The sequence below is a fragment of the Cnephaeus nilssonii genome (assembly GCF_951640355.1).
Source record: "Cnephaeus nilssonii genome assembly, chromosome: 11".
NCBI classification, from domain to species: Eukaryota; Metazoa; Chordata; class Mammalia; order Chiroptera; family Vespertilionidae; genus Cnephaeus; species Cnephaeus nilssonii.
The window spans coordinates 24,598,974-24,622,413 of NC_137082.1; the positions used below are offsets into that span (position 1 = coordinate 24,598,974).

At 42.7% G+C, this 23,440-nt stretch overlaps 1 protein-coding gene across 1 annotated transcript in view; it reads right to left on the minus strand.

Annotated features, from left to right (window-relative positions):
• Window positions 1-23,440, minus strand: part of SLX4IP (SLX4 interacting protein) — a 206,436-nt gene that overhangs the window by 73,216 nt on the left and 109,780 nt on the right. The window contains exon 3 of the mRNA XM_079784896.1: window positions 1,683-1,772. Within this exon, the coding sequence (XP_079641022.1) occupies window positions 1,683-1,772 (90 nt within the window). The remainder of the gene's footprint in view (window positions 1-1,682; window positions 1,773-23,440) is intronic.

Below are 23,440 nucleotides of genomic sequence, written 5' to 3' on the forward strand. Positions count from 1 at the left end.
AAATTTAAAGGAACTTCACTTTGGGAGCAAAGCCCAGCTTGTTGGCATGACTCGCCCTCTTGCAGTTGCCACTGCAGCAAGGTCTGCAGGTCCGATCGTGCACTGAGCATCTTTGCTAAGTCATGCCCTGCTGCCCGGATGTAGGTACTAGGAGGAGTGGCACAGCTGCGTGTGGCACCCTGGAAAAATCTAGCCTCACGCTTTGGCGAGGAGGTGATTCACATACCCACAGCTTTATTTTAAAGCCTTCCAAATAAACGGACTCTTGGCAAAACTGACTGAATATCAACAGAAATGTCTAAGGCTGAGGTGGTAAAGTTGGGAGAATTATAGAGGGAAATATGGATTCTAGAGTGCTGTTAATGTATGTCAAGTCAGAAGTCTTTTAGGGGAGGTCCCCTCAGTCACTTTGGTGAATGAACTGTTTTGAATTGAATCATGGGGACATGTGTTGGTAAGCCAAAGCTTGGAATTATATGAAGGTGAGCTGTAGTAGGAGATGGTGGCCTACTAAATATTAAGTCTTGATGAGAACAGTGCACAGTTATTTACCTGAAGGGTAAATCCCATCACTCAGGATCTTGTGCCTTCCTTCTCCCAGTTTCAGACTACTACATATTATGAAACTATGACAGCAAAGTCCCCTGATAATTTTATTATCTTTTGACTGAAAATGTTCTTTTAGGGAGATTTTTTTTTTCCTAGTGATCTCCAAAAACTAATTGAAAAGTTATCACATTAAAGGTGTGTGTGTGTGTGTGTGTGTGTGTGTGTGTGTGTGTGTGTGTATGTGTGAGATTAGCATTAGTGTCTTCTCCAGGCACCACTTTTAATCAAACTTACTTTTATTTCTAGCTCTAAGAAGCTTTGTGACAAATAAATACCATAGACACACAAACTGTATAATATTTTGAAAGTTACTTAAAGGCCATTGATTGCTTCGCTGTCTGTGCTCCAGTAACCAGGGATCTGAAGAAGGAAGCACAGCATGGGATGAGAGTTGATGCACCTTCTGACCCTCTTCCAAGGCAGCACTTGGGTGGGGAGCATATACAGAGCCAGGAGTGACTCAGACAGCTCTGTGGAACCCTTTCATTGCAGATGAGGAGGCTGAGGCCAGGGAGGTCAGACATCATGCTCCCAGTCAAACAGCTATTCACTTTACTGCCTCACCATCCCTTAGCGACTGAGTGTGGTGAGAGAAGGAACACTGTTAAACATCTCTGCACTTGTTGTCACAGGCTCATGCTAATAAAAGGATAGTGGAAGATAAAAGTGCACTAGACTGGGACTTCACACAGGTATGAAAGATCAGCCTTGTGTGAGCCCCCACACCTGCTCCAGGTGCTCGGTCCATCCTGCACAACCAGTCAGATTAAAATCCCTGCTTACCTGCAATAGTCACTTTAACTTCTTCTTGTAATACTGAGTAACCCTTCCCTTAAAACAAAGAGATAGGAACTTTCTGGATTAAATGGCAGAGTAACAGATGAAATGTATGGACGTGTCAGTGTCTGAAGGAAAATAAAAAAGCAAGCATATGTCTGCCATTGGGAAGTTAACACCTATTTTTCAAGGGTAAAATATCACTCAGTATTCTCACCCACCAATTAAAATGAAAGCTTAAATATTTCTCCTAGCAATGGCTACTTGCATTTAGATAGTGAAAAATCTTGTGGTACCTCTTTGTTCTGTTCAGAAAACCAGCTGGTGTCTTTGTTTGATCCTTGCGGTGAGATGTGAAGATCCACCAGGACAGCAAAATCCCCGCACTGAAAGACAGCGATGGCAGAGTCAGCTCACACCCAGCAAACGATGAGAGGAAACCACACAAATTCCTATGTGGCTGCTCATGAAATAGCAACAAAGTCCTCTACTAGACAGAAATGTTCAGAGCAAGCAGGGCTACCAGTCATAACCTAGTACTCTTTGCAAGCTTAGTATTTATGGTAGAAATGCTAAGGAGAAGTGTCATTTTAAATCAGGATAGAAAAGACAACATATTTATCTCTGGGCCACGCCTTGAGGGGGATGCCTAGGCATCCAGTGGCAGTTGGAAGACTTTCAAACACTGGAGAAGTAAAATAGGTCAGAATTAGGTGGGCTCCAGGAAAGAATGAGTCTGTGGACAGCCAGTAGAATTCTTTCTTCTAGCTAGGAGAGAACAAATATGTAAGCTCCTGTATTTTCAGGCAGACAAAAGGATTGGCAAGGACAATGCATCTTAGAATAGAAATAGAAGCACGAATGGATGAAAAGAACCAAGGAGAGGAAGGCAGATGCTGAATGACAGTTATCAAAACTACATAAGTTTCATTCACACCCTACAAACTGTATACAAGGCCTGTCTTCTTTCTTATTCTACTAGAAGCCCGATGCACGAAATTCATGCAAGAGTAGGCCTTCCTTCCCCCAGCTGCCGGCACCGGCTTCCCTCTGGCACCCAAGACGCGGGCTTCCCTTGCAGCCCTGGCTTCGTCCGGAAGGTCGTCTGGAAGGACAGCTGGTCTAATTAGCATATTACACTTTTATTATTATAGATAGGCTAGTGCTGTGTGGCACTTATGAAAAAAAATGGAAATATTGTATCTGCATTGGTTAACAGGGCAGCCAATAGCTAAATTTAAAATTTTTATTTGGTTTTACTTTAGACAGCCACACGTGGCTAGCAGCTCTGTGACATAGCTACAGACTCTGTGAAGAGCTGTAGCCTTAGAAATCCTCAGCCTTGGAATAATTTCTGAGAGTCTCAGGATAACTGTGGAAGGCCTGCCTACCTTAGAAAGGAACAGAAAACCAAGACTATAGGTAGAGGGTAGTCTAAGAGGCCCAGCGGGTCTGTTTATGTCCCACAAGAAAAGAACGCTTTTGTACTTCTTTGGCTAACAGGTTTTATTTGTTTGTTTTTATTTTAAATGCTGTGCAATAGGTGAAAAGAAAGTATTTTCAACTAATGGTGTGAGAATACCAACTACAAATATGGAAAAAAATAAAACGACACCTACCTCACACCATACACAATAATTAATTTGAGATGGATCATAGACCCAAACATAAAAACCAAACTATCTTCCTGACTTTGGGGTAAGAAAAGATTTCTTAGACAGGACCCTGACCCAGAAAGCACTAAATATAGAAAACAAAATGGTTCAATTAAACTTGTCAAATTTTAAAACTTTTGGCCATCAAAGGACACCACTAACAAAAGGAATATGTGTGTCATAGACTGGGAAAAAATACTCATAAATACATATATCTGACATAAAAGATGGACATCCATGCCCTGACCCCTGTGGCTCAGTTGGTTGAGTGCCCTCCCATGCACTGAGAGGTTGCTGGTTCAATTCCTGGTCAGGGCATATGCCCTGGTTTGCAGGCTCAATCCCCAGTAGGGGGTGTGCAAGAGATAGCCAATCAATGTTTCTTTCTCTCCCTCTCTAAAATCAATAAAAATATATTTAAAATTTTTAAAAGATGGGCAAACAAAATATGTAAAGAACTCCTACAAATTCAACCAACCAACCAAACAAACAAACAAAAAAACCCCACAAACAACCCCAACTTTAGCAGACATTTCACAAATAAGAAAAACAAATGGCTAATAAACACATGAAAAAAGTGTTCAACATCAGTCATTAGACAAATGCAAATTAAAATCACCAAGAGATACAACTATATACCTCTGAGAATGACTACAATTAAAAAGACTGACACACCAAAACTTGGTAATGATGTGGAGCAACCCAAACTCTCACACATTGCTATTGGAAATGTAAACTGGCCAACAACTCTGGAAAATAGTTGGTCAGTTTCCTATAAACATACATTTATTGACTGACTGAGCCAGCAATTCTATCCTATGTATTCACCAAGAGAGATAAAACATGCGTGCACAAAGACATGGAAGAAAATGCTCACAGAAGTGTTATTCATAATAGCTCAAGTCTATCTACAGGAGTAAATTCATTCAATGGATATATTCATTCATTCAACTAAACTACTGATACACTCAACATGGACTAATCTCTAAAACATAATATTAAGCAAAAGAAGCCAAGCTAAAATATATATTGTAGGCTTCCATTTATATAAAGTTCTAGAACAGCAAAACTAAATCTACGGTCAAAGCAATCAGAACAGTGATTGCCATAAAATATACACAAACACATAATGAAATACATTAAAAAACAAAACAAAAATCAGAGTGACTACCTAGGTAGAAATTGAGAACAGGCACAAGAGAACTTCATGTGGTGATGGGAATGTGAAATATTTTGAGAGCATATGTGCCTAAGATCAGTTCCTTCCCTTGTATAGAAATAATACATCAATAATAAACAATGTTTTTAAATGCTGAGTAAAACTATGTTCATATTTGTTAACAGTTATTTAAAATGTAAGTATTATGTCCCTGAAAATGTGTGGGTATTTTGGGGGAAACCAAAGTGAAGTTCACTGGGTAATAAACCATGAGGTATGATGAAAGTTGATCTCCCCTAATGTCAAATGGTACAGTGTGACTTACTGCACTGCAGTTTAGTGTGTTGCAACAGGCATTTTAGTTTAGTGAAAGAGAATCTTGAAATGGGATTAAGAAATATCAATGGGTCACATGGTAAAGTGGAGTATTGTTTTGTGAAACTTCTGTAGGAGTGTACTGAGTTATGATGTAAAGCCCATTTCTTATTGTGGGCTGTGGTCAAAACTGTTTGAAAACCATACTCCAATATACTGTTATTTTAAAAAATTCCTTCACAACAGTTGATTACACATTTAACCTTTAAGGAGTATGCTGCCACCAGGTGGAGGTCTTTTGCCACAACTACATGATCTTAGCAAGGGGTTATTAACCTTTCATATGCCATGGACCTCTTTGGCAAGCTCTGAAGCTGATAAAATTTGCTCTGAAAAATGTTTTTAAATGCATGAAACACAATGAATAGGATTCAAAAGAAAACCAATTTTACTGAAGTATGATTATCCAAATTAAAAAAAAAATTGTGATATAGTAATGTATATACTTGTTTAAGGCATTGGCTCTTGTGAGCTAGAGGTGGATGTAACTACTATAAATTCAAAGTAGTGATAAACATAAGCTATGTTAAGACTAGAGGCCTAGTGTACAGAATTTGTGCACTGGAGGGGGTTGGGGGAGAGGCAGCTCCTGCTTTGAGCAGGATCTGGCTGAAACCAGCTCTCCGACTCCCCCGAAGGGTCCCAGATTGTGAGAGGGCGCAGGCCAGGCCAAGGGACCCCACCAGTGCACGATCAAGGCCAGGGAAGGACACGGGAGGTTGGCCAGCTGGGGAGGGACCGAGGGAGGGCTCCAGGGCGTGTCCATCCCCTATTGCTCAGTCCACATCTGCCGGACCCCAGCAGCAAGCTAACCTACCGGTCGGAGCATCTGCCCCCTGGTGGTCAGTGCAAATCATAGCAACTAGTCAATCGGTCGACTGTCTGCTCCCCCGGTGGTGAGTGCATGTCATAGCAAGTGGTTGAGCGGCTTTAGCATATTATTAGCATACTAGAGACCCAGTGCACGAAATTCGTGCATGGGGGAGGGTGTGTCCCTCGGCACAGCCGGCACCCTCTCCAATCTGGGACCCCTTGAGGGATGTCTGACTGCCCATTTAAATGGGCAGTCGGACTTCCCCCTCACAATCCAGGACTGCTGGCTCCCAACTGCTCCCCTACCTGCCTGCCTGATTACCCCTAACTGCTTCTGCCTACCAGCCTGATCACCCCCTAACCACTCCCCTGCCAGCCTGATCGACGCCTAACTGCTCCCCTGCCAGCCCGATTGCCCCTAACTGCCCTCCCCTGCCAGCCTGGTCGCCCCTAACTGCCTTCCCCTGCCGGCCTAGTCACCCCTAACTGCTCTCCCCTACAGACCTGGTTGCCCCCAACTGCCCTCCACTGCAGGCCTGGTCACCCCCAACTGCCCTCCCCTGCAGGCCTGGTCACCCCCAATTGCCCTCCTCTGCTGGCCTGGTCACCCCTAACTGCCTTCCCCTGCAGGCCTGATTGACCCCAACTGCCCTCCCTTGCAGGCCTGGTCCCTCCCAACTACCCTACCCTGCTGGCCTTGATCGATCACAACTGCCCTCCCCTCTGGCCATCTTGTGGCGGCCATCTTGTGTCCACATGGGGGCGGCCATCTTGTGTATTTGAGTGACAGTCAATTTGCATATTACTCTTTTATTAGATAGGAAGGATTACGCTTTGAGTGGTTGAACTGGAGACCAGACAACTGACGCTTAACATATTATAGGCTTTTATTACATAGGATATGTGCCACAACTATAATATAATATGAAAAGAGATTTGGTTTCTAATGGTGACAAATATTGCTAATATTATTGTGTTCTGAATACTTCACTCATAATAAAAAATACATTTATTAGAATTTGGTCAAAATAAGGATGTTAACTTTCTTTCCCACTCAAGTTCATGGACCCTGTGAATTCTACCACAGGCCTGCTGAGGCTCCATGGATTGCAAAACGAGAGCCCCTCCAAAGCAGTGAGGTGTGCCTCAGATATTGCTAGTGGATGCAAAATGTAATGTAACACATTGTAGGGGTTCTACCCTGACTCCTCTTTGCTTCCCCTTCTTCATTAGCAAAAATAATTTTTAAAATAGTAAAAAAAAGAAAAAAATACCGTGATGTTTCAACAATCTCGACTGATACTATGTAATAGTAACTTTCTAAAGAATTAAGTAGCAAGATCCAATTTGGTATTTTCTCATCATTTTGTAACTTTGATCCCAAATAACTTAGTGTAAGTTTGATCATAAACAGACTGATTAGAACGTCTTTTTAATTTTTTTAAATAAATCATTGTCTTACTCTGGTGCTCCAACTTTCCCAGGATTTCTGCCAGACTCCAGCCCGGGGCAGGCATGCAGCCCCTCCCCCACAGCAGGCTCTCCCTCTGCAGCCAGTTCTGAGTTCTCCAGCAAGCTCTCTCCAACTCCCACACTAATCAGAGGTATTTTGCCTTTCTAAAGTTCCTGCTCTCAGAGCTTTGCTGCTGCTTTTCTCCCAGGAGTAAACAGAAGTTGGGGAAGAAAAAAAAAGAAGCCTCTTACTATTGCCAGGAGCACAGCCTCTCCTCCTTCTTAATTAGGTTATTTCTACTCTCAGCAGATAAACTCTCCAGCTCTCTCTTGGGCGGGGGAGGGGGGGAGGGGGGGGAGGAGAGAAGGAGGAGGGGAGGAGGAAGCAACACGCTAGGCATCACTTCTTTCTCAGGCCAGAGCTGCTCTTTAACAGGATAAAGGCCACTCAAAAGAGCTGCACCTCCCAGGCACTGGGTTGTGAGTAAGCAGACCAGGGTCTGGTCCAGCTTCTAGCCCCCTCCACCCAGAAGTTTCAGCCAAAAATCTGGGTATCAACCCTAACTCCTCCCTTTTCCTAACCCTACATACTCACCAAGTCTTCCAGATTTTACTTCTTAAAGAGCTTAACACACCCCTCCTCTCTTGTTCTGCATCATCTCCCACTTGGAATACTAAGGCTTCTCTTGGTCTCTGGTAAGGGCAACTCTCCATGTCCCTACAAGAGCAATCTCAAACATACAATGTGAGCCGTGGGCTCCTTCTGGGGCGGTGAGCATAACACACAGCCTCTAATGAGGCCCCATCTCCCACTGTCTCCCACTACCCCTCACTGCTCTTGGGCACTTGCTGTTTTGCCCTTGGCTTCCAAAGCACCTCAATGCTCCTGTGCTTAGTGAATTCCTATGCAGCCTTGAGCCCTAGCAAGAATGTGGGCAACTCTGGGGAACTTTTCTGAATGGCCTGCCCCGCCCTCCTCTGAACAGGCACATGCTTCATGTGCTCATTTATTTTCCCATTTAATGGCTGGTCCCTGTAGGGGCTTCCCCTACTAGACTGTTACCTCCTTAGTAAAGACCAGGTCCATACCTCAGTCAACTCCACATTCCAGAGATTAGCACAGTATGGACTCAGACTAAGTGCTTAATATTTAATGAGAAGGCCCTGGCCAGTGTTTCTCGATGGTTAGAGCATCAGCCAGCCCACCAAAGGGTCTTGGGTTTGACTCCCAATCAAGGACAGTTACCTGGGTTGCAGGTTAGTTCCTCACTCAGGTCAGGGCATGTGCAGAAGTCAACCAATTGATGTGTCTCTCTCTCACATTGATGTTTCTCTCTCTCTTTCTCTCTAAAAAATCAATGGAAAAAAAAATATCCTTGGGTAAGGATTTTTTAAAATTTAATGAAAATAAAAGGAACAAAGGAATGAAAAAATGACAGGACAAATGAGCTCTGAATTTTGGGCAAACCACAGCCTTATCTGCAAACCGAGGGCTCTGAACTCATTCTAGTGACAAGGTCATTTGATTCAGCCCAGGACACTGATATGTCCCAGAACAACTTTCTCCCTCCTCATTCTGGAGTGGCGACAACTATGTCATCACCAGTGACAACCAGTCATTTTCCATATTTTGAAAAAAAAGGAATACAAGGATCCTAGGATTACTTCATCCTAAACCCACGGCCAACCAAGCATGTTGGTGATTTTTTTCCTACCTCTTCCCTAAGAATTTCAAAGCTGCGACTTAACTTGAACTATTTCCAAGTCTTCAGAGGTGGACTTGTCTTCTGATTTTACATTAGATGTAAAATAAAAGTAAAATGCTAACATGTAGACATCATGAAAGCAGGTTCAAAACTCTGAGATATATGGAAGGTTTCCCACAATCTCTCATTCATTCATCATTCATTCATTCATTCATTCATTCATTCTCCATGGACCTTCATAGGGGCACATGGCAAGACCCCGAGGGAGGGAGGGGTAGCAACAGAGCACTGCAAGAAGTGTGATCACAGCACACACCCAAGGGCCAGAGGTAGTCGAGTGGCAATGGTGCCTGAGGGAGGCCAGGGAAGAGGGCCTGATGTCTCAGCTAAATCCTGAGGAAGAGGGCAAATGGTGGAGGAAGAACAACAAATAGCACCCACATAGGAAAAGAGGCCCAGATAGCTTGGGGTGCTCTGGGGACAGAAGAGTTTGATCATGTAGAAACAGAGCAAGAGAGGAAGCCAACTGGGCCATAAGGAGCCCTGGACAGGCCAAGGGGGCTGATAAGACCTGTGGGATGGAGCACACTCTCAGGTAGGAGTGTGGAGCATGGTCTAATGGGATGAAGTCACCGGAGCCAGCCATACAGGTTTAAAGCCACCACAAGAACCCAAACAAGAGTCCATGGAAGGTGATCCTGAGGTGAAGAGGAAAGGGCAGATATGAGGGATTCTCAGAAGACAGAATCAAGAGGATGTGGCTGGGTGTGAAAGGAGGAAGAGCAAGGCTGACACCCAAGGCAGGTGAGTAGTTTCAGCCACGCCCATGAGGTTGTCCACAGGCAGCTCATCCATATGGGTCTGTTGCAGTTGTCACTGGCATTTTACACACACCTGGTCTAAGGATTTAAGGCAGTTTGGATTAAAAAGGCAAAGATTAAAAAGGAAGGAAATAAGAAAAAAATAAAACAGGGTAAAACCAAAATGAAGCCAGTGATAGGTTTGCACAAAATTCCCACCACAGTCCTAAGCCTCCGCACCATTTGGTTCTGAGTTTGCTAGTTACAAATGTAAAAAATGAAAGGCCAATTGGAGTCCATAAGATGAGGAACGACCTGGTGCTAAGAATAACTCAATCATTTTTTTTTCCCGCTTTTTAAAAAAATTTCTTTATTAAGGTATTACATATGTGTCCTTAACCCCCCATTGCCCCCCACCCCCCACTCATGCCCTCACCCCCCTGTTGTTTGTGTCCATTGGTTAGGCTTATATGCATGCATACAAGATCATTCTTGATACTAAATCTAGAAAGATACTTCTTCTGAATGGCTTCATGAAAAAGCATGGCAATTATCTTCCTGGAGCATCAACTTTACTAAAAAGCTTTAGAAAGAACATGAAATACTTTCATAGCAAAACAAGTTGCATGAATGTTACAGCATGACATTAAAAAGTCACATGGTCTTTAAAGAAAATTTAGTTCTATTGACAGAGCACCTGTGTTCCAGGCTTGTGCTAAGCTTTACCTATAGTATTTAATTTAATCCTGGCCACTAGCCTGTGAAGGAGCACAACTACCACTCACAGTGGAATCAGAGAAGGTAAGGACTAGTCCAATATTACACAGGCAGTAAAGGACAGATCCAGGAATCAAATCCAGATGTTAGACTCTAAACCTACTGCCATGCTTTACTTTGAAGAAATATCCCCTCTGTGGAAGGAGACTCAGGATTCCCTTCTAAACTCCACGGTGGGGGCACTCTTAAGGCTATACTTGGGAACTAGCCCCTATTCCCTCTAGGGGAGCGATGGCAGCCATGCTTGCCCATTAGCACCAGGTGACTGAACCAAGGATTCTGAACAGGGTCCCTCAGCTCCCTTAACTGGGCAACTTGATTGCATGCTTGACGGGAGGCACAGAGACTTCAGGTGCTGAACCTGCCACTGTGGGGTATCCTGTTGGAATAAGAGTGCAGTGCAGTGGCAAGAGCCCCACCACAGAGAGACTGGGGTGGGAAGAGTGGTCAGGGAGAAGATGAGAAAGAAGAAGGGGGAAAGAATGCAAAAGAGGCCCAGCAATACCACGTGGAAGGTAGGGTGGGGTGGGGTGGGGTGGGGTAGGAAGAAAGGTCTCCTAACATTAACAATACTACTCAGAGAGTTAAAGCTGAGGAAAAGTCAATGCAAATATTTTGCCAATTTAACCTCCTTGGCCTGTTCCTCATTAAAATACTTGCCCAAGAAATCCAAGCTTGGAGTTTATATTCAAGAAAAAAAAAGAAAAAACCAGCATACCTTTAGGATGACATATACAATAAACCAGCTGACGGGTCAGGGGGTGGAAGAATAAAGAGTCATTCTATTGGAATACACTATATCTACCAGCAAAAACTTGCTAAGGGTGAACAGGTTGGCAATACCAAGAGTTAAGATTTATCGAGCACTTGTGTACCAGATAATGTGTGTCAAGCTTTTTCAGTACCTTATTACATTTCATTCTCATGACAACCCAGAGAGGCATAGAAGATGCCCACTCAGTGTTCTGGAAACATTGGGAGACTGAAGATCTCTCTTTCTCTCTAGAACAGCAGTCGCCAACCTTTTGGACCTCATGGACCACCGGTTGGCGACCGCTGCTCTAGAAGATCCCTGGTGATGAGGGCTGGCTTTTGTTTGGTGTGGTTCCTTGTCAACCTGGCAATGCTTGTTAGGCTAGGTACAAGAAACACTCTTTAGTCTTAGTAACAGAATCAGACACAGCCTGAATCCGAGATCATGGCACCCAGAGAAAGCCCTCTGATGATATATAGGAGACTGGCCTGGCACAGAAAGTTCAAGGCTGCGAATCTCTTCTGACCACTCCCTAGTTTAGGAGGGGTACACCACCTCCCTTCTGGGGGTGTCAGTTTCCCTCTGTGTAAAAAGAATGAACACAACTAGATCTCCTTCCACTTGCCTTGCTCTTAAGATCCTGGTTGTGCTTTGGTTTGCAACCATTTGCTTGGATTCTATTTGTCCACATGTTTGTCCTCCTATCTATACTAATAAAAGCCTAGGTGGCATCTCGCCCTTGCATCAGGCCGCCCCACGTTGTCATAAGATGGCCACCACAAGATGGCCGCCCCCATGTCATCACAAGATGACCAGCAGGGGAGGGCAGTTGTGGGTGATCAGGCCAGCAGGGGAGGACAGTTGGGGGCAATCGGGCCGGCAGGGGAGCAGTTAGGCATCAATCAGGCCGACAGGGAAGAGTTAGGGGGTGATCAGGATGGCAGGCAGAAGCGGTTAGGGTCACTCAGGCAGGCAGGCAGGCAGGCAGGAAAGCGAGCGGTTAGGAGCCAGCAGTCCTGGATTGTAAGAGGGATGTCTGACAGTCGGACATCCCCCGAGGGGTCCCAGATTGGAGAGGGTGCAGGCCGGGCTAAAAGACACCCCCAACCCAGTGCATGAATTTTTTGCACCGGGCCTCTAGTAAAGATTATAAAAGAGCCACACGGAGTCTAGCCCCTTGTACTGTCTTCTATTGGTTCATTATGGGGCACCCAAGCACAGTAGTAAAATCCATCATCGTTTGGAATAGAGAACAGGAAGGCACATTTCCTGCTGTGCTGATTTCTGCAACATGATTTAGACTTGGCAGCCAATGACAGCAAATGTCAGTCACATGGCTAAAAATCATGGTATAAGCCCGTGGTCGGCAAACTGCGGCTCGCAAGCCACATGCGGCTCTTTGGCCCCTTGAGTGTGGCTCTTCCACAAAATACCACGGCCTGGGCGAGTCTATTTTGAAGAAGTGGCATTAGGAGAAGTTTAAGTTTAAAAAATTTGGCTCTCAAAAGCAATTTCAATCCTTGTACTGTTGATATTTGGCTCTGTTGAGTAATGAGTTTGCCGACCACTGGTATAAGCCATGAAAAAGGAAAACAATGAAGTTGGCTGAGGCAAAAACCTCAGCAACTAGTGGGCTCTTCCCAAAGCATCCTCCAAAACTGGCAGGCAGGACTAGGCTCTCCTGTGCAGCACAGCACTTTATTTGTGCCTCCGCTGTGGAACTCCTCACAGGCCATAAACAACCATCTCCATAAGCAGCCTTTGGGGAGACTCTGACTTCTGTTACCTTTGGGTTGTCATTGCCTAGAACGGGGCCTGGTACACAGCTGGCAGTGAAGAATGTTAAGTGAATAAAACAATACAACAATGAAAATGACAAGTGTCTGCCTGGCCTCTCTCTAGGAGGGATTAACCCTCCCTCACCTGCACCCTGTCCTCAGAACAAGAAACACTGCAGCTTCAAGACCATGGTTTACAACTAAGGTTGCCTCACCTACGCACAGAATGCTGTCACCCCAGAAAATGGGTAACGATGTCCACTGCTCCATACCAAATGGTTATTTCTCCACCTTCCCATCAGATGGAACAAGCTGTAAAACCTGGATGACAATGTGAATTCAGATCTATTAGAGGAAACCTGTGGGGCTTCTTTGGTTGCAAATAGATGACTATTTCTGTGAGCTCAAACTTTTTCTGGTTGAAAGGGATGCAAGGGGAGGGTGTGACTTGTCTGAACAAAAAGGAATCGTAAGGGAGTGTCTCTCTCCTGCTGGTGCCTGGGGTAAGACTTGACTACAGGTCAGGGATGTATACTTTTCTGGTCCCTTGTTTGTTTTTCTTAACAGATTTATTGCTATGGTTGGGGAAAGATTCTACATGGGTAAGGAGCAAATCACAAAGGAATGAGAAAGATAACAGAAAAGCAGAGCTAATGGGTTTGATGACAACTCCTAAAAGGAGGACAAATAAAGAGTAAGAGACTAATGTCCTTCAGTAAATGGTCTCTGGTTTCTTACCACAAGTGTTTTGTTTTGTTCCCCCCCCCCCCCATATGCTTTTTTAAAAAAAACAACAACTGATTTTTAGAGAGAGGGAGGGAGGGAGGAAAGGAGGGAGAGAAAGAGAGAGTGAAAGGGAGAGGAGGGGAGAGGGGAGGGAGGGAGAGAGGGAGAGGGAGAGAAAGAGAGAGGGAGAGGGAGAAAGAGAGAGAGGGAAAGAAAGAGAAACACTGACTGGTTGCCTCCCATAGGCGCCCCAACCAGGAATCAAACATGCAACCCAGATATGCGTCCTGACTGGGTATTGAACCCCCAACCTAGGTACGTGGCCTCACTGGGAATTGAACCTGCCGCCTTTTGGTGTATGGCACGACACTCCAAGCAACTGAGACACAACAGCCAGGGAAAAAGTTTTTTGTTTGTGTTTTTTTGTTTTGTTTTGCCTAGAGTGCTCATAATGTGGCTCAGTCTTATGCATAAGATTTGGGAAGGGAATTTAAATGCTGCTGGAAATAAAGCAAAGACAACTTAAGTGGTTTTATGAAGGGATGAAAACTGAACATATGCCACTGGAACTTTGGGTAGAATTTAAGGCTGACAAAACCCAATCCTACATCAGGGTGTAGTAAGGACCAGGCCCTCATTCCTGCCCTTTGAAAGATAAGAAGTGGCTTCATTTTTTCAGATACTTTCCCTAATGATTTCTGAGACATTATTCTTTCAAATTAACCCGAAAGACACTGATGCTCAGGAGACGGGCCTGTGGATGCACAGAGCATGTGCAGCAATGAAGAGCACTATGGCTTGGGGGCAGGACACACCTGATTTCAAACCCCTGCCCTGAGCCTCAGGGCTCCAAGTCGCTGGAGCAAAGTAAAATTGTAAAATGTAAGTCCCTGCAATGTAAAATAATGAAAACACCTTATGGAGTTGTTTGGAGGATAATGAGAAAAAATGCACACACGTGGTTTCAGCACAGTGCCAGCCATTCAAAGGGCTCAAGAAATACATACAGGTTGCTGGGGTTTTTTTTCCTCTAAAGGTACAATTTGTCTCACATTCTAGGGCATTTTAAATGAACTCTGAATTGTCAGTTCTATAAGATTTACACACACATGGGGCAAAGGTTCCCACCTATTCCTACTAAGAGCTAATAAATGCCTCATAATTCTTTTGCACAGTTGTACTCTGGCCACACACTGCTTCTTAGAAGAAGAACAGATGGTTTGAAATCACACCAGATTACAAGGTGAAAATATGAATTTTCCTCAGATATTTCTGCAACAGAGAACATGAAATGAAAAGATAATCTGCTTTTCATTTATGATGTACTTGTCTATAGAGAACTTGTGCTGACAGGGTCTTAAGTGGCTAGAAAAACAAGCAACATTCAGTTAGCAACATTCAGACCAGTCGGCAGAATGTTCAGGACCAATTAGGACCATTTAGAAATCTGAAAATGGAATTTGGTTAACAAGAGGGATGTCAGTCCCCACAAATTCTACTCACAATTTTATCCAGCATCTCTTATCAAGAAACTTTGGACTGTGGGTTTGAATTGTAAGAAACTATTCTTTTATATCCCTGAGAATCTTGATATGATTCAATGTCAAGAAGAACAAAAGAAAAGCAGTACAGCCTCTAAGTTAAAGAAATTTATGACAAATTATAAATGAATCACAATGAAAAAGAAAAACTAAACATTCTCCCAGTGATGAATGCTTAGAATTCACGGACTGTTCAAAAGGCTGGTCAGACTTGAAAAGAGATTTCTTAAAGGAAGAAGGGGGATAAAAGATAGGTAGCACAATTTTTCTACCTCCTAGGGGTGGAGTGGGAGGTGGGAGAGAACCCAAGAGTCTTTGATGAATACACTGGGGATTCTGTGTAACTGAAAGAATTTGTTTAAATGTAAAATAATTTAAGGAATCCCCACATCAGTAACTGTTCTCTGGAATCCTCTCATCTACTTTCAAATATACCAAAGAAAACGTGCCAGGTAAAGCTGTGACAGGCACTCTGTACAATCCAGTGGTCATTTTTCCCCCGGAGCATTAATATTGTGTAATTACTGTTGATGAAGGGGCTGTATGTGCTCTTCTAAACTGGGTAAGGGTAGTGCTTTGATAGGCCAATGGAATCGGAGGGCAAATGGAATCGATATACATGGCTGCAAACCAAAACACAACTGGAGTGAAGACTTCTTGGGGTCTATTAGACATAAAAAGTTTCCACTTCTGCAGGGTTCGCGGTTACCAGACCCTCAAAGACACCCAGCCCAGGCAAGTGCCAGCCCCCTCTCCATCCTAGGCCATGCTATCATCCTGACTCTGTTCAAGAAAGCCCTGTGTGTGCTACCTGACAGGCTTTCCACCTGGGAAGTGATCTGCCAAGGGAGGTAGAGTGCTCACCACTCAACCCGGAGGATCAAACTGTACTGACATAAAACATGTGAAAATGGACAATCACATCAATATTGCAGAGTTACCACAAAACACTGGTCTAGTTGTGAGGGGTGATAAAAACCACAGAAAGAACCTGCTACTGACTTAGCTGCATTTTAATGATAGCCACTTGGTTACTGGTTTTAGTTTTTCAGTGCACTCCTAATAATGTGGGCTTACTGACCTCAAGAATCAGAGAACTTGTCTTCTAAGAGATAATTTAACATATAAAGCATGGGCTTTAGAATCACACAGATGTGTGTCCAAACCCTGGCTGTAGCTTGTACTGGCCATATGGCTTGGGACAAGTTTCTCAGGCTCTCTGATTCTCAATCCCCATGTCAGTACAATGGGAGTAATCATGCCTGCTCCCACAGAGATGTTGTTAGGACTATATTCAAAGAAAAAAATTAGAGTACAGTAGTAGTTAATGAATAATAGATAACTAATAAATTGGGAGTAGTTAACAAATAATGACACGGTCCTGGTAAACCCACTCATGAGGGTGGCAAAATTGACCAGTGCTGTCCACTAACTTTCTATGGTGAAGGAAATGTTCTATATTTGCATGCTTCCCAATACCTTAGCCACAAGCCGCCTGTGGCTACTGAGCACCTGAAGTGAGGCTATGTGAATTTTGAATTTTGTTTCATTCTAATTCATTTAAATTGGGTTATTAGCAATTTTTTATTAATTTAAATAGCTACATGTTGCTAGTGGCTACCATAGCAAACAGCATAGACACTTCCTTAAAGTGAGTCTGCTTCAGAAATCCTGGTTCTACTATTTTGGTGAGAAAATAAAACCAAAAGAGCAAACAACATTGGGAACCCCAAAATAGGAAGTGCCAGTGATGAAAGGGGGATTCCCCTCCCTCAGGGAATTCCAGAAGCCTCCTCTGGACTGCATGTGAGGGAATGATAGGGACTAACCTGGGAAAGTTCTATGAACTTTACCATGGACGCTGCTGATCCAATAGAACTGTTTTATTTAAAGGTGTTTTCCTTGTAAATAGAAAATGAAGCAATAAAAACTGTTACTGCCAATTAGAGGATTACGAAGTTTAAGTTTCCCTTCACCTTTCACCCCTTTCACCGCAACCCTGCTTTATCAAATCAGAACACAAAATTCAAGAACTCCTGAAATTATTATTGCAGCCACTGTAATCACTCCTAATCCCTTGGCTTTGGCAGAGAATGAAACTTCAAGCTTGGTGCTGAATTTCCCTTCCACTCTGCTGGGCTGCTCCAAGCTCAGGAAACAAACCTGTAACTACTTTCATCACTGCTTCATCAAGTTTCTACAGAATGAGCAGGAGTTCAAAGGGAGTTTTAACCAATTCATGCCTAAGGCAGGAAATTGAAATGCCAAGTGGGATAGAAGAATGTTAGACAAACACAGGTGAGGTCAGCTGGTGAGCGCCCAGTGTTTCTTCCCCTGACCCACTTCTAGGGAACTACAAAGAGGAATACAGGGAGGTAGCTAATGGGTCACAGGACTTGTTTTAGAGCTACCTCTACTTTCCTTTTCTAATTGAATGCTGGGAATTACACCCTCTTCAAGGACTGCTCAAAGGGGAACGTGCTGGGACAGGAGACCACTGACTAAATAGCTTCAGAAGCTGAAGATTATTAATTAAGAATATTGTGAGTGAGGTTGAAAGCTTAGGTGGACCGAGTGGGAGGGACACCTCCGTATCAGCTGCTACCTACACACTAGCAATTAGGCCTCATGACGGCTCTCAGTGGAAAGTTACAGCTTGCAGGCATTCCTCCTTGGATCAGTCTCCTGAGGCGAATGAACTCCGAAGACAGTATCATTAACTTTAGAGTATTATTTCCTACCTCCACTATGATGTACCCTTGATTCTCAGGATTCAACGTCTTTAAGCGCCACTACCCACTGCCTGAAATAATGTTTCTCAGCCTTGAGCGTGCATGAGATTCATCAGGAGAGCATGCTACAAACACAGATTGCAAAGCGTTACCCCCAGAGTTCATTTCACAGGTTGGAGGTGGGGCTGAGAGTGCACATTTCTAACAGAATCCCCGGTGATGGCGATGCTCCTAGTTTGGAGACCCCATTTTGAGAAGCAATGGCCTAGAAATAGGTTTGGCAACCAGGAGGCCTATTAGAATTACCTGGAGAATTTTGAAAGCCTACATCCAAATTCTACCCCAGGCCAATTAAGTCAGACCCTGGGATGGGGCCTGGACATCAGTCCATTTTTAAAGCTCCCTACCTGAATGTAATATGCTGGCTGGGGTGAGAACCACTGTAGAAAACTAGATCACTTTCAATACTTAAATTTAGAGACTACACATACTCTTACAAATTAGAGACAGGGAGGCAGATCCTGGCATCTGCTTGATTCCACTCACTCTTGGTGGTGATATTTTGCTAGTTATTTTTCTCCCACAAACCAAAATATAATGATCCTCCTTAGACCCGCAACTAACTATTCCCCCCTCTCCAAGAATTTTCTGAAGGATTACTAAGAGCAACTGGAGATCTATAAATGCTGATAAATCCACTCATCTCTTGAAAACATGGTAGGTAACAAGTGAAACATTTTGAAATGAGAATCCTACAACGAGATGAGTAGCAGGTAACGATTTTTAAAACTTTTAAAATCACCTAGCCTCTTTCTTCCTCAATCTCTTTTCTATTCTTCTCCAATTCATTTTTCTTCTTTCCAAATCAGATTCTACTTTTCCCCGTCTTTACACATCTACCACTGGCCTGCTTCTATCCTTCCTTCATCATCTCTCTTTTAATACTACAAGTATGAAGTTTAGAGTTAGTTATTCCTATGAAATAAAGTTTTATGATGCCTGTTCCCAATTTAACAAATAGGGTAACTAAATATTTTTCTTGGTTAGAAATAAGAAGCTAAATTAAATTATTTCTGGTATGTACCTCCTGAAGAACTATGCCTTGGGCATTAGGCCTCAATAGGAAACCTATTCCCCACCCTGAATTCCTCAAATTAAGGAATCTTCAGGCTAAAATACACCATGTGCCACATATCAGCACCTATTGATGAAGTGTGACAGTGCAGTTTACCTCGTGTAATAAAGCTAAAGAAATATATCATCCATAATCTAGAACTGTGGTTCTGAAGCAAAATCACCCCATCTTTCCTTCCCCCTCCCCGAACCCCTCCCCGTCCACCCCAATGTGCAATGTCTGGAAACATTTAGAGTTGTCAAGACTGGCATCTAGTGGGACAAAGTCCAGGAAAGCTGCTAAACATTGTACAATGCACAGCGTAGCCCAGACAAAGACTCATCTGGTCGGTACTGTCGTTAGTACCCAAGTGGAGAAACCCTGCTCTAGAAATTGCTACATGAAGGCAGCTGACTTCTCAGGTACTGAAGAATTTGCAGGGATCTAAGGCCAGCCACCAGGAGGAAGAGCAAGAGCAAGAGGAGCAAATGGTCTAGATTAAAAAAATATATACACTACAAAATGCCCAGCCAGAGGAGATAATTGGAGCTGCTGCACATCCTCAAAACACAAAAAGGGTCCCTTGGCCTTGACCTTGCCAGACAATATCATTGAGGGCCTTTTTCTTGGGGTTAAAGATTCAATTTGGTAACAGAAACAATTTCATTCCATGATTCACCACCTGGCCTACTGACAGACTATACCCACTCTATAAAGCATTCTTTTTTTAAAAAAATATATATTTTTATTTTTTACTATTGTGATGAAAAACATAACATACAATTTTCCATCTTTTTTTTTTCAATTATAGTTCATAGTCAATATTATTCTGTAATAGTTTCAGGTGTACAACATAGTGGTTAGACAATCATATACCCTACAGAGTGGTCCTCCTATATTTCAAGTAACCCCCCTGGCCCATATGTAGCTATTACAATATTATTCCCCCCCCCCCCAGCACATACCCTTACCCCCCTGGTGTCTGTGTCCATTGGTAATGCTTTTATGCATGTATACAAGTCCTTTGGTTGATCTCTTACCTACCCCCCTACCCACCGCTGCCTTCCCTCTGATGTTTGACAGTCAGTTCAATGCTTCTCTGTCTCTGGATCTATTTTTGTTCATTAGTTTACGTTGTTCACTATATTCCACAAATGACTGAGATCATGTGGTATTTATCTTTCTCCGACTGGCTTATTTCTCTTAGCATAATGCTCTCCATGTCCATCTATGCTGTTGCAAATGGTAAGAGTTCCTTCTTTTTTATAGCAACATAGTATTCCATTGTGTAGATGCACCACAGTTTTTAATCCATCTGTCTTCTGATGGGCACTTAGGCTATTCCAAATCATACACAAAAATAAACTCAAAATGGATAAAGAATTTAAACGTAAGACAGAAAACCATAAAATTTTTGGAGGAAACCAAAGGCATCAAAATATCTGACATATGTTGTAGCAATATCTTTACCGATACAGCTCCTAGGGCAATTAAAATTAAGGAGAAAATAAACAAATGGGACTACATCAAAATAAAAAGCTTCTGCACATAAAAGAAACCATCAACAAAACAACAAGAAAGCCCACTGCATGGGAGAACATATATGCCAAGGTTATCTCCAACAATTTACAGGGAACTCATACAACTTAACAAAAGGAAGATAAACAATCCAATCAAAAAATGGGCAAAAGACCTAAATAGACACCTTTTGAAAGAGGACATACAGAAGGCCAAGAGACATATGAAAACATGCTCAAAGTCACTAATCATTCAAGAGATGCAAATCAAAACGACAATGAGGTACCATCTCACTCCTGTCAGAATGGCTATCATCAATAAATCAACAAATGACAAGTGCTGGCGAGGATGTGGAGAAAAAAGGAACCCTCTTGCACTGCTGGTGGGAATGCAGACTGGTGTAGCCATTGTGGAGAACAGTATGGATTTTCTTCAAAATTTAAAAATGGAACTCCCATTTGACCCAGTAATCCCACTTCTAGGAATATATCCCAAGAAATTAGAAACACCAATCAGAAAGGATATATGCATCCCTATGTTCATAGCAGCACAATTTACAAAGCTAAGATTTGGAAACAGCCTAAGTGCCTATCAGCAGACAAATGGATTATAAAGCATTCTTATATCACTTTTAACTTTTAATAAGGACTAAACCAATTCCTTCCTTCGAAGGGAGGAATGCAGAAATTCTGAACAGATAATATTCTAGAAACAGACTATATCATTCATTTCTTTTGTAAAAATCTAAATGATAGCACTGCCCATTCTCTTGAGAGATAGTTAACTAACCATTTTTATTTTGGCCAATTTGCATAGGGGTCTTTGCATAGAGGTAGATGAGTAATACTTAAGGAATTTTCACATGCATATTAATACCATAACAAGATCATGACTATTAGATGTATGACCTGTGACTATTAAATTCCTAGAAAAATTAAACTGATTAACAGAACCGTGAATAGCAAATTGATCCATCTTTAAAAGATCAACATTGTGTTTAGATTTTTCTTTTTAAAAGTATGGTAGCCAGCTTTCATTTATGATATCCTTCAGGTTTTAAATGCCAAATAGTTACTTAATGGCACATTAAAATCTAAATTTTAAATGGAGTTATATTTTAAAAGTGCTTAAACACCTTATAAAATAGTATTTCCATTCTAGGTATTCACTACAGGGTTGATTTAAATAGCAAAGCTCACTTAGCTTTTGTGTCTTCTTACTGTTTTCCCAGTTAGGGAGGGAAAGAGGGATTGCTAATCAAAGATTAATTAGAAAATAATGAGCACCAGTAGGAAAAGGGGAACTGTCCTTTAGTTATGGTATAAACCACCATGCCAACCCTGTATTTTCATTGCCCCTCACAATGGAGTTATCTTAACATATTCTTAAATGTTACCATGTAACATAACATGTCTAAATTATAAATTGTATAAATATGCCACCAAGAAACGCTAAAATGCTCCTATTGAATATGAATTGTTTATTCCAGGCCTATAACGTTCTGTGCCCTAATGCTTCAGATATATTAGATACTAAAATTTTATTAAAACCATATTCCTGACATTTGCTGCCATTATCAATAATGCAGTTTCACACATGTTAGCTAATGAAGCAGCCAGACAGGGTTTCATAGGCAGAGAAATGGCTGAAAGAAATCCTTTTTGCCAAAGAGAAAGTACCCAAACTGTGGAAAATGATATGGATATCTAAGGTAGTCCCCACAAGCCAAAACTGGGTTAGACCCTCACATGGTTCCAAGGTCTGAGTATGCATTACACTATTTTAAACTAAACATTCATTTCATTATAGGGATTTATGCCAAATGGCAAAGCGTGGTTGACCAAAATGAAAAATGAGCTTTTCTTTCCTTGTAAAACTCTATACATTTGTAGCATTAGCCCCTTACCAGAAGAGGGCAATGGTGGCCTGGCTGGCATTACTCACAGCCATGTCAGTTACCTGTAGTCAAGGTAATTCATCCCAAGAAAATCAGACCTCGGGAAACTCAAGACTGCTGGTTTCTGAGTATCACACATGCAAAGACACTAGGCTATTTGCTTTTCCTTTTTCTGTAATGAATTAACAGGCCGCCACATCATCATTCCAATATTTCCAAGTGATTATGTAGAAGTACTCCTCATTCCAACCCAAACAACACAATTTAAAGTTACTATCTCTTCCTGATCATACAAGCGATAAAACTCTTTACATTCCAAAAACAAGAGTGTGCTTTCAAGATTTCCAAGTGGAGAAGACTATTACGTAAAAAGTACACTAAAAGTCTGCAAATCAGAGATATCATAAGGGCCATTCTAAATTCAGGATTCAAGTTCACTTTGCAGACCCCTTTTGTGGAATCTCAATTCTATGTCCTTTAGTACCTCATGAGTGTTTCCAAGTTCATCTTCCCAAACAGCACTTTTCCAGCTCCTTCACGCCTTTCTAAACAAAGCATTCTCCAGCCTCCTCTCTCTGACATACCATTCACTCTGTCTTACAGGCTTACTCAAAATTTGCTTTTTAAATACATTTACTTCTAATGAAGGATTTTGTTTTTGGTTAATGAAAGTTCAGGCAAGTAGTGAATGGGAGGGGCCAGGGGTTGTTGTAACAGGAGTTGGCCGGGGGGGGGGGGGGGGGGGGGGGGGCGGAGCGCGGAGTGCATATAACACTGGTGGAGTTCCAGTCTTCTCTCCTATTCTCTCCTAGTTTGGGAATCTACAAGCCTGAGGACAAAACCTCCTAAGTTCACACCTTGATTTCTCAACCTGTCCAAAACTACACATTCTCCCCATCCCACTCCTTCTCTGTTCTGGCTCAGCCTGTCCATTACTGAGACCTTGGCATGTCCCTTTCCTCCGCAGCCACATACAACCCATCACAACATCTGTGTTCTCCCTTCTCTCACTTCTGCCATCCTGGCCTCCAGTCCAAACCACGACCTTCTCCTTCCAGGCCCTTAACAGCAACAGTCTCCCATGATCTCCTAAGTCAGTGATGGCGAACCTATGACACGCGTGTCAGCACTGACACGCGTAGCCATTTCTGATGACACGCGGCCGTTGAGGTGGCCGCATGCCGAGGATGAAACATTTGCTGCTCCTGAGGATGAAACATTTGCGAAATAATGTTTTTTCCTCAAAGTGACACACTA